General features: G+C 40.3%; 3 protein-coding genes and 2 pseudogenes across 8 annotated transcripts in view; 3 read left to right on the top strand and 2 right to left on the bottom strand.

Moving 5' to 3' along the window:
- The first annotated feature begins 449 nt into the window (after nucleotides 1-449).
- Nucleotides 450-1410, top strand: LOC131679082 (ankyrin repeat domain-containing protein 49). The gene is made up of 2 exons (XM_058959638.1): nucleotides 450-780; nucleotides 838-1410. The coding sequence occupies exons 1-2, from the start codon at nucleotides 597-599 to the stop codon at nucleotides 1347-1349; spliced, it is 696 nt and encodes a 231-aa protein (XP_058815621.1). The 5' UTR covers nucleotides 450-596; the 3' UTR covers nucleotides 1350-1410.
- On the bottom strand, nucleotides 1403-3305 carry LOC131679081 (probable aminopeptidase NPEPL1). The gene is made up of 2 exons (XM_058959637.1): nucleotides 2487-3305; nucleotides 1403-2427 (listed from the first exon to the last, which is right to left on the bottom strand). The coding sequence occupies exons 1-2, from the start codon at nucleotides 3120-3122 to the stop codon at nucleotides 1483-1485; spliced, it is 1581 nt and encodes a 526-aa protein (XP_058815620.1). The 5' UTR covers nucleotides 3123-3305; the 3' UTR covers nucleotides 1403-1482.
- A 3655-nt stretch (nucleotides 3306-6960) lies between these two features.
- LOC131679079 (FACT complex subunit Ssrp1-like) lies at nucleotides 6961-9169 on the top strand (annotated as a pseudogene).
- Nucleotides 9170-9179: 10 nt separating this feature from the next.
- On the bottom strand, nucleotides 9180-10268 carry LOC131679078 (peroxisomal multifunctional enzyme type 2-like; annotated as a pseudogene).
- Nucleotides 10269-13992: 3724 nt separating this feature from the next.
- The window catches only part of LOC131679077 (kinesin-like protein KIF21A), a 185485-nt gene continuing 184094 nt past the window's right edge, over nucleotides 13993-15383 (top strand). For all 6 annotated transcript variants that reach the window (XM_058959636.1, XM_058959633.1, XM_058959635.1 and 3 more), the window contains exon 1: nucleotides 13993-14928. The gene's annotated coding sequence lies outside the window, so the exon portion shown is untranslated. The remainder of the gene's footprint in view (nucleotides 14929-15383) is intronic.

The raw sequence follows: 15383 nt of genomic DNA, 5'->3' as shown, positions 1-15383 counted from the left end.
TTGCCAAAAAAAATTTTATTTCCAGATTAAATTTTACTAAACTTCCCAGTTTAACTCAGCCGGAATGCTGGCTGGATCTAATTCGTATTCCGGCTCCGGTGACACAACCGATTCAAGTTAGAATGTTTAAGGGGTACCATTTCGATGCGGCTTAGCCGCATAACAGAGGCCCGGGCGAGGTGGCCACCGACCCGCCGTCGGAAGCAAGCGAACCTGTGATCCACTCGTTTGCCCGGCTTACTCAAACATAGGGGCTATCCCTAGTTTAAGTCCGACTGAGCGGTAGCGAAGTCGGACAGCACGCGCAAAAGCGATGTGGCGTAGCCACATTGGGTGCTGGACACAAAATAAAATTGGCAACGCTAGCAAAAGGTAAACACAAATGAACACTCCGGATGAACCTATCGTCAATTGACATTTCGACGAGTTTTGATTCGAGCCAATAATATGGGCCCTCAACGTTTTAAATATATTTTGATATTTTTTCCAAGACTTATTGAAGTAGAAGTGATAATACACAAAATACCTACAACTTTAAACAAACAAGAAGTTTTGATTGCAAAAAAATACTAAATTTCAAACCCAAGCATCCAACAATGGCCAAACATAAATCCGGTGCTGAATGGGAGAAAATTGCCCGCGATATTGTGGATGACGAGAAAGAAGAAATCGAAACTCTAGAAGATTTGGAAGAAAAGATGCGAAAAACACCCAGGGGTATGTTCGTCAGCGGTTGGGATGATCCGGATGACTTGATTGAGGAAGACAAAGATCCGACAGGTTCGTGTTTACTCGGATGCTTACTTAGCAACATTCAGTAATAAGCTACTTTTACAGCATCATTAGAGCGATTATTTTTATGGGCCGCCGGTGAAGACAAACTAGATATAGTTGAAGAGGTGATCGCTAAAAAACCATCTGTGATCACTGCGATTGACGACGACGGCTACACGGCGTTGCACAAAGCATGCTACAACAATAGTCAAACGATGGCTGAACTACTACTTCAAAACGGTGCTGATCCGAATGCTCGCACCGAGCTCGGTTGGACTCCGCTGCATTCAGCCTGTAAATGGAATAATGCAGAATGCGTCGCACTACTACTTCAGCACGGTGCCGATATAAACGCTGTTTCACAGGGGGATCAAGCACCGTTACATATCGCTGCCTCGGTATCGAATAGTAGAAGGACACTTATGACTTTGATGATGGACGAAAGGATAAATCCAAACCTGAAAAATAATTCCGGAGAAACTGCTGCCGATATCGCGAGAAGAAGTGGACATTTGTTTCCAATGTTCAAGATGGCTCAGTCAGCGTTAATGGTAGAAACGGGAATTTTAGATTAGTTTATATTTTTGTAGTTTACGTTATGTGATAACATTAAAAAAGGCCTCCAAGGTTTAAATGCGGCAGTATAGAGCTTGTATTTCTCTAAAAAAATATTACATTTCTAGAAGTTCTAAGTGAACAATATTTGTTTCAATCGACACGAGCTTTTTTCAATTGGGGTTCGTTTGAGATTTTTAACTCAGAGTTGCGAATGGTTCCGTTGGTGCCAGTGGCTGCGATCTGTTTCAGCATGTCAGCACAACTGTGTTCTCCAAATAATCCCAACAACAAAGCTACTCCATATCCGGTCGCACGCTCTCCACTGTGGACGGGCGAAGCCATGTCTACATGTAACCAAGCTCCTGTGTACTCAAACCCAAGATGGGCAGCGACAAATAGTCCAGCGCAACTCACTTGAGCATTTCCACGATCCATAACTGAATTTTTCATGTCAGCTACAGCAGAGTTGAATTCGCTGAAATGTAACTCTGGACAGTACGGAACCGGCGATAGTAAATCAGCTGTTTGCCGACCAATAACTAAAGCTTTTTGTTCCCACAGCCCACTGTTGGTCAAAATGGCACCGTGATATTTTCCTGTCGCAATTCCTTGAGCCCCCGTTAAAGTGGCCATATCAAGTATAATTTTTGCCTTCAGATCACGATCAGCATAGCAAACTCCGTCAGCCAGAACCAACCGACCTTCGGCGTCAGTATTGTTAATCTCAACAGTGCAACCTGAATACAAGCGGTGAATATCGTCCGGACGGGTTGAGTTTGGACCAACAGAATTTTCCGCCAGGCAAAAAACCGCATGCAAATTTTGTTTGAAACCGCTCTTAATTGCAGCATAGAAACCACCGAGAACAGCGGCCGCTCCTCCACAATCTCGTTTCATTCCAGGCATCGCAGTTTTGCCTTTGATGCTAAGACCACCAGTATCGAAAACAATTCCTTTTCCAACCCAAGCTACAGTTTCAGTTGCACCATCCGGTTCATACGACAGCACAACCAGCGCCGGTGGATCAGCAGCTGCTTTTCCAACGCCGTAAATACCCCCAAAACCCTTTTCATTCAATTCTTCGCCACGAATGACCTAAAAAAGAAAATTCACCCGTTATTTTTATTCTTATTACAAAAACGCGTTTAACTTACTTTTGCAATTAAATTCAGTTCTTTTGCCACAATTTCCACCTCGCGAATAAATCCGGAAACATTCATTTCGTTGCAGGGAGCGTCAACTATTTTTGCCGTTAAACGAATTCCTTCTGCAGCATATTTCAGCACTTCTACATCCTGATCCGTCAACGGTTCTCCAGCTACTAACACAAACTCTACGTTGACCTTAACAGTCCCGTCAGTGGGTTTAGCACCATCCAATTTAGAGCTTTTCCGGCTGTACAGCGGAAATGCTCTGGCAACGGCACACGCAGAGGCGAACACATTATCTCGTTCACATACCACGACAATGGCCTCATCAATTCCCGACGTATGCGTCTGGATTAGTTTGGTCAGGGCATGTGCACGTGAATCCGAGTTGTGCCGGGACGCTTTTATTGGGAGAGCAGCAACTTTGGCTAAGTCTAGATACAGTGAACAGGTATCCGTTGGAGCTGGATGTAGATGCGATATAGCCTTCTGGAACGTATCCGCTGAAACACGGGGTTCCAGCTTGCAACGGACCCATTCGAACGGTAATTCACTCAGATGACGCTGCTGACCGATAATTAACACCGGCACCTTATGCGGATCGGAGGGATGCAACTTCCGGTGGAAGCTGAGCTGACTCATCGTCACGTGAGAGAAGATTCTGTGATGTAACAATTTCGTTTATCAGGCAGATTATAAAGAATAAATTTTGATAGGTATGATTGAAAAGGATTTTTATCTCCAACCGATGAAAATGCACTTTCCGAACGCAGTTGCAACGCAAGCCACCGCGAACTTCGTTGACGTTGACGCCTACCAAGGCTTTTTCATGCGGTGCGTTCAGTGGTATATTGTCAACTGGCTGCGGCATGAGAAATAATTCGCACAATTCCATGCTGGGTTTTCAAAAGGTCATAAGAAAAAAAGAAAACAAGATGGGGGCGATTCCCGGATAGAATTTTACAATAGCATTTACCCTACAAACAATCATAAAACAATAAATATTATAGTTATTATTGATTCAACATTGTTCGATGCCAAGTTCTCACAGTAGATTTACTATAAAATTTCATGTAACAGTGAATTTCATTGTTCAGCAAAAAATTGATACAGTGCATTCACATTAAATTTTACTGTTTTCGAGAAAAAATGTATGGAGAAAAATTGATTTTTTTAATGTTAAGATACTTAACCACCCCCCTTTTTCACTGTAAAAGTCTATTTTACATTGAAACTTACTGTAAAAATGTTAAAGTTTATTGTTTTTGTATTGTAGCATAACACTAAAACTTACTGTAAATTATTGTAAAATTACTGTACTGTCACAGTGAAAATCATGGTTTTGTTACTGTACATTTCTATTCGGGTTCACCCTCGCCTAATCTCTTCATGCGGATAATGTGTTTGTGGACAACAACGATTTTAAATAGCCATCGGCCAGATGGATCAACTATGATCTTAGCCTGTCATTCTGACACCACAAAGAAACAAAAACAGCCATAACTTTTGATTGAGGCAAAATTTCCTCACAAAAACAAATAAGGCACTCATAAAAATGTAAACGTGAAGCCTATTGATTTTACACATAGATTTTTGCAATTAGCGTTGGCATATAGACACTATTTGCTGACACATAAACCTATTCACAAGAAATATTAATCCTACATTCACATTTCATAGCTATACGGCACATAAAACCCGATTCTACAACAATACGCACATATAACTTTGTGCATATTTACACGCAGAATTTTATTTATGCATCGATAGCATCAATCTGCCTCTCGTTTCTTCTGCTGTAAATTTTATGCATTGGACATATTCAGTCTATCCACTCATTGAATGCTTACTAGAAATATATGCATGAAAATGCATAAAAATCACAGCAGAAGAAAAGAGACGGGAATAGAAAGTATGCTAACTATGCATATTTTCGTTTCTCAGTGTAGTTTATACTCTTGACGCATAGAATGTATGTCTTCACTTGATAACATTTCTTCTTCATATGGATTTTAAGTGGTTTGAAGCAAATAGAATTAACGTTCGGATTTGTTATCAGTGGGGTAATAAACGTGACTACTGCCTTTCATTTCAGTATTAACGGTTATAAGGATCAGCTCAAGAACTGAAGTTATTGCAATTTGTCTGATTGGATTCCGATGGAGCAGGGCTGCCAGGGACAGTTTGCGTTGACAATGGAAGATGAATTTTTCATTTATGTTCGTTATGTTGCAATATGATTTTTTTTTTTTTGGAGACGGACCACTGCGACCAATATTTAGATCTATTGTGGTATGCCCCTTCCTTAATCTAAGTGTACTATCAACTATGACATATCACTATTGATGAATGATTGTCTTTATTGAAATATACACTCTTCCCAACTAGGCACTACACTTCGGATGAAGTTTATTACCTGTTTGGGATTTGCAGTCCAAATATCAAAAGGCTCCAGTGTTCCTTTACCGAGGACTCTAATGGGGTTTTTCATTGAAAAACCCCGGGGCGGTGGATTGCACTGGGGTTGCATTTTCTAGCAGAAGAGCAGGCCACAAGACGTGTTTTATTCCCACTTCTGCTAGAAAGTGCAAAACCAGTGCAATCCACCGCCCCAGTGTTTTCAATGAAAAACGACATAAGTCTGCGTTGCATCAGTGCACTGCATTCGCAGAGCAAATGCTGTGATGTTTCACTTTCTGATCCGCAGATGCGGCATATATCGTTTGTAAGTTTACCAATCTTCATAAGATGATATTTACTCGGACAGTGTCCTGTAAGTAGTCCTGTGATGATGCATAGTTCTTTTTTATTTAATCTAAGCAACTCCAGGCTTTTTTTTATTGTTAGGTGAAATAAATTTCTTTGATTGTCGCAGTCCAGTTATGGTACTCCAATTGTTGTTTATAGCTGTGATCTCCCACTTTTTCAGCTCCATTTTGAGGGCACACGATGAGACTCCACAGAATGGTTCTGGTCCGATAAAATTAGTGGAAGACCCTCTTCTTGCTAAATCATCGGCTTTTTCATTCCCTGCAACTCCACAATGTCCTGGAACCCAGTACAAATTGACCTGATTTTTCTCCGCCAATTGTCGGAGTGCAAGGATGCACTCCCATACTAGTTTTGAGCGACATGTAGGAGCCCTTAGGGCATTTAGTGCTGCTTGACTGTCTGAGAAAATGCAGATATTTGCATACCGGTACCTTCTCTTCAGGCATACATAGGTACATTCTAGAATGGCATATATTTCTGCTTGAAAAACTGTCGGCCAGTATCCCATGGGAATACTAATGTTTATTCCTGGTCCTGTAACACCAGATCCCGTCAAATGGTTCATTTTAGACCCATCTGTGTAGAAAATTACTGAGCCTGGACGGAGAATAGGGCCACCTTGTTCCCAGGTTGACCGTCCAGATTCATTAATTTTGTAGGGAGTTTCAAAGTTCGGCATTACCTGTAGCCAATCTTCGTTTGTAATGACAAGGTTATTTATAGGGAAATCTTTTAGAACCGCAAGGTGTCCTGTTAAGTCTCCAGATAATAATTGTTTATGACGAGTTATTTTCAATGCGCTTTTTACTGCTTCTAATTTTATCGTCTGATGAAGCGGAAGGAGGTGCAGCATTGCATCTAGTGCCTTCGATGGAGTACTTCGCATGGCACCGGTTATCGCTCCACAAGCAAGCCTTTGAAGTTTACCTAGCTTTTTTGAATTGATGTCTCTTTTGTTTTAGGCCACCAAACTAGCGAGGCATATGTTATTCTTGGTTTGACAATTGTGGAGTATAACCAGTGAACCATACTAGGTCTGAGACCCCATTTTTTACCGAATGTTCTACTGCACACCCAAAGAGCACGAGTTGCCTTGCTTATAACCTGCTCAATGTGTGCATTCCAGTTTAGTTTTTTATCTAGTATCAATCCCAGATACTTTACCTCAGAGGACAATTCAATTACTGTTCCGTTGAGCAAAAGTGTTGATAAAGAATATTTCCTTTTTCGAGTAAATGGGATTATGATTGTTTTGGAGGGATTTATGTTCAGGCCCTCCTTTTTACACCACTTCAAAGTGAAGTTTAATGCAGATTGCATTCTATTTGAGATAACAGTGTCAAATTTTCCCCTCACGAGGATTACAACATCATCTGCAAATCCAATCACTTCGTATCCCATTTCAGTTAATGATTTCAATAGTTCGTCTGCAACCAATGACCACAATAAGGGCGATAGAACTCCGCCTTGAGGGCATCCCTTATTTGTTTTCATAGTTAGTGTCGTGTTTCCAAGCGTGCTAGTTACTTCACGTTTTATAAGCATCGAGTTGATCCAATTTATTGTGTAGATATCGAACCCATGCTTCCTCATAGCATTCCGCATTGAGCTATGAGATGCATTGTCGAAAGCTCCTTCTATGTCGAGAAAGGCAGCCAGTGAAATTTCTTTTGTTGCGATAGAATTCTCCAGTTTTCCGACCAGCATGTGTAACGCATTTACCAACGACACGACCTGAAACTTCATGAAATCTTTTGAAGAGAAAGTGTGCGAGTAATTTACCGCCAGTTACCAGTTCATTGAGTCGCCCCTCGATACGACCAAAAAATATTTTTTTCAGCAACACTTTTTGTTTATTTTATTTTCTGTTGCTGTATAGCAACCATTTTATGTTTACAGGTAGCGTTCTTTCGTTCGATGTGGAAGGAAAGACAAGCTTTGAAATCCCGCTGAATCGTTTCCCAGTGTAATGCCGGAAAGAACGAAGTTACAGTCGAATTTCACCGGAACGATGAAGTTCCGGTGAATTTGATGGAAATGCGGTTCCACATTCCAACAGCGGAATCGGCTGAAATTGACCCTGTCGAAGCATTCCAGGAGCAGGTGATGAGACAGGCTTCCGTAATTTCTGCGTCTGGTGACGCCGGTGACGCAATTGCTATATTCCGAGAGATACATTGCCTGACACCGCGCGGTCGCTACGACATTAAAGTATTCCAGAGCTTTTTCCAGCTGCACGGTAAGACGTATGATTTTAAGATTCCGACGTCGTCGGTGCTGCGGTTGTTCCTGCTGCCGCATAAGGACAACCGGCAAATGTTTTTCGTCATTTCGTTGGATCCGCCGACAAAGCAGGGTCAAACTCGTTACCACTTTCTGGTGACGCTATTCCAGATGGACGAGGAAACAAACATCGAATTACCCTTCACCGAGGAGGAATTGAAGGAAAAGTATGAGGATAAACTTACTAAAGAGCTCGCTGGACCGGTGTACGAAGTACTCGGAAAGATTATGAAAGTCATCATAAACCGAAAGCTGACCGGACCGGGAACTTTTATCGGGTGAGCTTGGCTTTATTTGAATCCCAATCCCTAACGGCTTAAGTCGGGCTAATTTAATTTAAATATATTTTGCCTCGTTTTCAGTCATTCGGGAACTCCTGCAATTGGATGTTCTTTCAAGGCAGCTGCAGGTTATCTCTACCCACTGGAACGAGGATTCATCTACGTCCACAAGCCACCGGTTCACATTCGTTTCGAGGAAATCACATCGGTGCACTTTGCTCGCAGTGGTGGCTCCACTCGAAGTTTTGATTTTGAAATCGAGCTAAAAGCAGGCAACATCTACACGTTCAGCAGTATCGAGAAGGAAGAGTACGGGAAACTGTTCGATTTCATCTCGTCCAAGAAATTGCACGTGAAGAACATTGGAAAGGATGGCAAAAGCAACTACAAGGAGGACTTTGCCGATTCGGATAATGAGGCTGAACCGGATGCCTATCTGGCGAGGGTAAAGGCCGAAGCAAAGGAGCGAGATGATGACGATGACGATGATGATTCGGAAGAATCGACCGATGAGGACTTCAACCCGAACCAGGCAGAATCGGATGTGGCGGACGAGTTTGATTCAAATGTGGAATCTACCTCCGATGACGACTGATGCTGGTAGCGACCGGCTACGGCATTTATGATGTGGTTGAACGCAAGTCGGGAGAAGATAAAGAAGGACAATCCGGGAATCTCCGTCACCGAAATTGCCAAAAAGGGTGGTGAGATGTGGAAGGATTTGAAGGACAAGCATGAATGGGAACAGAAAGCAGCCAAGGCAAAGGAGGAGTATGCAGAAGCATTGAAAGCCTACAAGGAAGCAGGAGGCGATGGTGGCGGCGGAGCAAGCGAAGATGATGGTGAAAAAGCGACCAAGAAGCGCAAGAAGGAAGCAAGTTCCCCCAAGAAACCTGCTTCGGCTACGGCAATGAAGGGAAGCGGCTTCAAGAGTAAGGAGTACATCTCCGGCGATGACTCCAGTAGCAGCGGTGACGATGACAATAAGATAAACATAAAACCCGCAAACAAATTCCATTAGCCATACTTATGAAATACATAATCGTCTAATGGAATCAATATTGTGCAGGTTCATAAGTCCTGACTTAAGAAATTCTTAAGCCTTTTTTCATCAGTGTAGTGTAACTGTGCTCGAAATGTTTTATTTGATTATTTTTATTCAACAGAAATCTGAAAAATCCGACTCGGAACCTGAATCAGAAGCGTCGGCAAGTGAATCCGCCGAGGAAGAGGAGGAAGCGGATGAAGCAAGCAGCGACTAAAGTAAACTATCGGGAGCGAAAAATGGATTCTCTTTGACCTAAATATTCTCACGTTTGCACAGTTGGATAATACATAAGTGCGTAATAGACACCAAGATGAATTCAATGTAAAAGCGCAGTTTTATTTACGTTTCCGCACTTTTAGTCGCACTTATTATGTGCGCAATGCGCTATAACAACTTTAAAGTTAAACTTAAATGTTTCTGTAACGGAATTTTCGGCATGCTTTCCCTCGCGTAACTTTTCCAGTACGTCTACTAAAGATATGCTGGCTTCACTGATGGCATTAAGATGTTTCGCATCCGACATGTCAGTGACTTTATTCCAAACACTCTTAACATACTCTGGTGTAACATCATCATCGATTGATGTACGGAGAATTGATCCTTTTCCCCTAACAAAATGGACCTATGTGGCCCAACCAGCTGCACTTTTAATTATTGCCCCCGTATTCTGACAGGATTGATGACACAGATAAGCAACGACCGGAGCAATCAATTTAGGTTCTGAAAATCAAAGAAAAAATGAATTTACTTCGCCAGTTTTAAATTCAATGAAACTCACTAAGCTCATTGAACAAAACCTCTGGAAGTATTCCCTCGGTCATCCTTGACGCAGCCGTTGGAACGATTACATTGCATTGAATGTTATTTTTAGCTCCCTCGATTGCGACTGTGTTGGCTAACCCGACCAATCCTATTTTGGCGGCACTATAATAGGCTTGGCCGAAATTTCCATAGACACCGGAGTTGCTGGATGTCATAATTATTCGACCATAGTTCTGTTTTTTCATGATCGCCCAGGCAGCTCGCGTCGTTAGGAAACTACCTTTCAAGTGCACATCATGAATAAGATTCCAGTCCTCATCGGAAATGCGAGCAAGACTCTTGTCTCGCAAAATTCCAGCATTGTTAATCAAAACATCAACACGGCCAAATGCTTCCATTGCAGTCTGAATAATTTTATCCCCATCCACTACGGAGTTGTGCCGCTCGGATTTCCTGTACCACATTATCGGCTGCATTCGATTTGCCCTGACCGTGAAAATTGCCACCCAAATCATTCACCACAACCTTTGCACCGCGGGAACCGAACAGCAAGGCATATTCGCGACCTAGACCAGCACCGGCACCGGTAACGACCACCACTCGGCCATCGTAGCGCAGTTGATTCTCGTTAGCTGATACCATTTTTCTCCGCACCCAAGCTGATTGACTTCTGGAATGAGCAAATTCGGCGCCGGGAAGCTTATTTGTTCACCAATAATCATAAAATTAATTTTGAAGAATTGAAGATTCCAACCAGTTTATTTATAGTCACAATATTGTAACCATGGGTTACTGTTATTAGAAAAAAAATATAGCAACAGATTCGTCAGAGCTGCTAGTTTCATGAATATTTTAAGCAAACATCAAATTTGACATTTCCAGTTACCTGAGTCACTGAGGGGTAGTCAGATTTGAGATACAGTTTCGGAATGCAAGTGTCTAGTCGTGTCGTTGCATTTACTGTTGATTTGTTATTTCGATATGCGAATTGAAACTTGCTCAGTGGAGATTGTTTCAAATATTCTGATTTAATGTGTAGGTCCATCATTTTCTCCATTATTTTTAGAAATGTGGAGGTCAAGCTGATTGGTCTAAAAGATTTTGGAAGTGATTTATCGCGCTTCCCAGCTTTTGGTATAAATATTACCCTTGTTTGTCTCCAGCTCGTAGATATATAATTTAGTACTAGACTTAGCCTAAAGATTTTCGTCAGGTGTGGAATAATCTGCTGTTTGCTTTTTTTGTAGCATTATTGGCAGTACACCATCCATACCCGGAGATTTGAATGGTTCAAAGGAATCAATCGCCCATTCAACTTTTGCTTCTGTAAATAAAGCATTGGCTATTTCATGAGCTTCGATATCAGCTTCATGCAATATGATTGAAAACTGATCAATTTAGACTGTCATGGCCATATTTTCCACGCAATTTGACTATTGTAAATATTCTACGAGAATTGTATTGAGTATTGGAAGGTAAAAATTGAGCAGCTTCTAGCATGGCGAAGGAAGCACCTAGCTTTATGAAAAAAGATTTTTCGTGGTTCTTGACACCCTCGTTAAAAATAGTTTTAAAACCCTAAATGCACTAGAAAAAAGTTGGGCATGAAAGGGTTAACGCTTGTGTTCGAGCGCAACGAAAACTCAAATCGAGTGCCTCAATTCTCGTTATACCATTCGTCCCAGTACGTTGAACAAAGGTAGCCGACACTGCTATAACTAACAGCTTCAAACGTATAGAGTGATAAAAGAAACATGTCGAAAATAGGCTCATTACGCTATATGAAATCAATGAAACAGCAAAAGATAGCGAGGGCATATTGATTATTTTGGTTTGTCTTCTACCGCAAGGGGGGTCACAAAATCCGCATTTAGAAGAAGCATGGTGAATAAAAGCATTATGCGAATTCAAATAATTCACTGCGAAATCGTATACTCAATAGGGATCTTTAATTTGGAAAAATTATCGCAGTTTTTCATATGTATTGATAGCGGGTGTCCTAAAGAGTACATCAGTATTGTTTATAAGCCTAAATTATTATTTTTTTGATTTTTAAATAAAAAAACTAAATTAAATGCGACTAACAAATTAACGGGACAGCAGCCCATACAGCATGATCTGGTGTTTTTGCAATCCGATAGCAGCTTGCAATCCCAAGTGTCATCTACCAACTATAGTAGACCTGATGAGGAAACCTATAAAATCGTGCTAGTCTCATGGGTTTTAATATGTTATTGTCCTAAAAGGAAACAAACTAAAAATGTTTTTTTTAATAGTTTCGGGCTTATAAATGAGAAAAAGATTGAGATATTATATCACAGTAATAATCTACATCAGACTATTCTTATTCGCTGCAGAAGTAGCCGCTAAAATCCAGCTTTCGTCATACTGTGTAACACTTTTGAAGTATGTATTATCGCTTTCTTATGGCTAAGATCCAAGGAAAATACGCAAATTTCGGTAAGTATTTATTCCGCGATATTTTAACCTCCACACTCTTCTTGCGTTCGAGACTTACATATACATATATTTTTCTCTGTATGAAACAACTTTTCTCATTCCGACTAACGTGTGCGCGTATGGTGTAAATCAAATGCATTTCTCGTTGGTGTTTTAATTCCCCTATAAACATTCGCTCAACGCAGAACACCGCGTGCCAAACTGCTGGATTTACGAAGTTCGACAGATTCGAGCAGATATGATGATATGATGTGATGCATTTTTAAAAATCAGCGAAATTAAATGCATTTCTTTCCATAAAAATAGAAATTCATAATGTCTTTTGCGTTGCGTGTGAGACGTCGTAAAATAGCCCGACATTCAGCAAAACGTCAAGCAAAGTGGATCAGCGAAGGGTGTTTGTTAAACAAACTTTTCTGCAAGAGAGTCCAAAGTTGATGCAAAAATGGAAATTAAATGCATTTTTATTAATTTGATGCAAATTTGTTACACATTTCTAGAGTGATCTACCCCTAGAGTTCGACTGTATTGTTTCGGGTACCAAAAACTGGATTCAAACCGCACTGCGAACTTTGCACTCTTCTAAAAAATTCTTCTCATAGACTTATTTTGACTGGCCTGTCTATGAGAGTACCATTTCAATTACTTAAAATACATTTGTTTCGACAGCTCGAACGTTTGAGTAGCAGTTTGATCACTCGAACTTTGAAAGTGCGTTGTATGAATACGCGTCCGGTTGGTGAGAAGAGCGCAATGTTATTTCAAGCCAAACATTTGAAAAGGTCCAATCTGCAAAACGCAAACATTGAGAAAATTGCCAAAGAAGGTTTGGTCAGATTCATTAAAATCCTATTTGGAAAATTGGTACTATTTTATTTCCTTTGATTGCGCATATTTCTTCTACTTGTATGCCTAGCACAAAAAATACTTTTCAGGTTTGATATTATACCGAAAGGTAGAAGAATTAAGTGAAATCTAATTTGATGGCCACATTGAACATCGTAAAATCAGATTGGCCCTGTATGCAAATTATGGAAAAGGTGAGCCTAGAGCAGTTATAGTTTCGATTAATTCATTGAGTAGGTGTTGCTATGCTGCTATAAGTCTTTTACAATCGGTTATAAAACAATAACACGTCAGAGATAATAGGGAGAGAGACGAAGAGTGAAAATCAGTCAAAACTACAACACTCCCTTTATGATAATTTCAACACTAGAATTTTGGCAAACGCTTCCACAGGCAACCCTTTAAATGACTCCTATTTTATTTAGAAAACAAACCGTATGTCGATCGTTGGATTAATTTATCAAATGATGTGCATTTCGAAACAAAGAGATGAAATAATTCTAAAGCTTGTTTTTACTAATACATATACTCTAAAATGCACCTTACAACCACGATTTAACTAAATTCTGACGAAAAATTATTTTTTTTTGTGGATGTACAATACTTATCTCCTCCAACTCAGGCATGAGTAATGTTTATTTACATTGCACGATTGGTCTGCTCAATAAGATATTGTTGGCTTTCCACCTTTCCTTTCTTTCCCTATTCCCTTTGAAATACATTGTAATCCTTTTAATATGAGTGTATTGCTTGGTTGTGTACGTGTTCGAGTAGATATTTTTTAATGGAAAGCATGAAAATTCGATTTGTTAACATTTTTCAGTTAGGCCCTTTTCAAATTCACCAGCTGTCATTTGACAGACATTAGAACGCAGCCACTTTTGTCGGCATTTAACCCACACTACCAAGCAACAAACGAAAGCATCGTCTGATGCATTTTTATTGCATCCCCACGAACACCAATCATAGCGTATGCTTTTGTTTTCGGCTTGTGAGTTGTGTTGTGTCTTGTGCTTTGGTGCGCTGCAGGTGAATCGCTCGGCACGCAGTTCGGTCGGCTAGTCAGTCAATTGAAAACATTCGCGTTTGATGGTTCGTTTTGTTGACCGTGTGTTGTAATCGTCGCTTTTTTTTGGCTCAGCTTATGAAAATTGATTTTTGCTTCAAGCAGTAAAAAATTACAAAATAATTGCTTCGTCTGCCGTTGTGTTGTGGGGCCGTCGTGAAATCGGTACAATTTTCTCGGTGAATGCAATTTTCGGGCTGCAGCTTTTAGTGGATTTCCTACTTTTTATGCGGAAAACGATCGAGTTTCGGTTGACTGTTTGCTCGTCGCAGTGAATGGTGGACGCAGGAAAAGAAAATGGTAACATGCGAAAATCGATTGCTGTGATCCGTGTACTGAGCAGCGTTTAATCATTTTGTTTGGGTAATTTCGCGTGCGGGTGGAACAGTACCAGTGGTTATCCGTCCTCGCTTGCGACTACTGTATTTTTTAAGAAACGCGAAAAAAATTCAACTTAATTTACCGGGTGTTGGTCAGGCCAACCGCTAAGGAGAAAATCGCGAGAGTACTTTCAGCTGATTGCTGTTGCATTGAGGTCGCCTTCAACTGATTGCTGCAGCAGTAACCATTCGTTGATTCCCTCACATAAATTCAATTTCGTTTATCTACCTGGTTGGGAAGTTTCGTTCGCGAAATTGCCATTGTGCAAAATGGTTACCGAAATGAAAATGATTGATAATGCCGTGTAGTTGAGATAAAGAACGAAATCCGTTTTATGGCCTCCCTTTTGGCTTAGTGATGTGTTGTGTGTATGAAAATAAAAGTATTCAGTGATGTTTTGTCTGTTTTGCATCGAATGGTTATGAATGGATTACGCCCATGCTCATCTCAAGTTAAAATAATTTGATTGTGGTGACATCAGTTAATACATTCTTCCGCATTATCATTAAATCTGGGACGTAAACAACATTGATATAATATATACAACAGGTAGGTGCCTTTTTCATATTTTAGAATAAATTATCGAATCAATTCGTTGAAAGAGCAAACATTTTGCGTGTTGGTTAAGAATAAACTAAAAATTATCCGTGCTTTTATAAAAATTGTGTTGTGGTTTGAGTAGTTATTGGATCTCAATAGATCTTTTACTTGAGGACCCCCGAAACGTTTTTGTTTTTTAAATCAAATGTTTAGGTTTTCATGAAAACCAAACTAAGTCTGGGATTCAATTGATTAGCTATGAATATTTTCCTGTATATTCTTGTTTGGTCAATTCAATCATTTTTTTTTAAATTCATTTGTTGGATAGAACTAATAAGTCCAAAGCACATATTGGACAACCTATGTTTTCTAGCATAATCTAGAAAAATGTTCCATATTTTAATTATTTTGTTTTTTTTTATTTCCACCGTTGGTTGGAATTGGAAGCCGTGTGATGTCCGGCG

The sequence above is a fragment of the Topomyia yanbarensis genome, chromosome 2 (assembly GCF_030247195.1).
Source record: "Topomyia yanbarensis strain Yona2022 chromosome 2, ASM3024719v1, whole genome shotgun sequence".
Taxonomy (NCBI): Eukaryota; Metazoa; Arthropoda; class Insecta; order Diptera; family Culicidae; genus Topomyia; species Topomyia yanbarensis.
The sequence above is the reverse complement of the archived record's forward strand: the minus strand, read 5'-3'. Positions and strand labels throughout refer to the sequence as shown.

Bases quoted from the DNA above. Each gene is read 5' to 3' on its own strand.
- LOC131679081 (XM_058959637.1), bottom strand. From the start codon at position 3,122: ATGAGTCAGCTCAGCTTCCACCGGAAGTTGCATCCCTCCGATCCGCAT. The intron at 2,428-2,486 runs GTAAGTTAAACG...TTTCTTTTTTAG, and splicing joins AACTGAATTTAATTGCAAAA to GTCATTCGTGGCGAAGAATT.
- LOC131679082 (XM_058959638.1), top strand. From the start codon at position 597: ATGGCCAAACATAAATCCGGTGCTGAATGGGAGAAAATTGCCCGCGAT. The intron at 781-837 runs GTTCGTGTTTAC...CTACTTTTACAG, and splicing joins GGAAGACAAAGATCCGACAG to CATCATTAGAGCGATTATTT.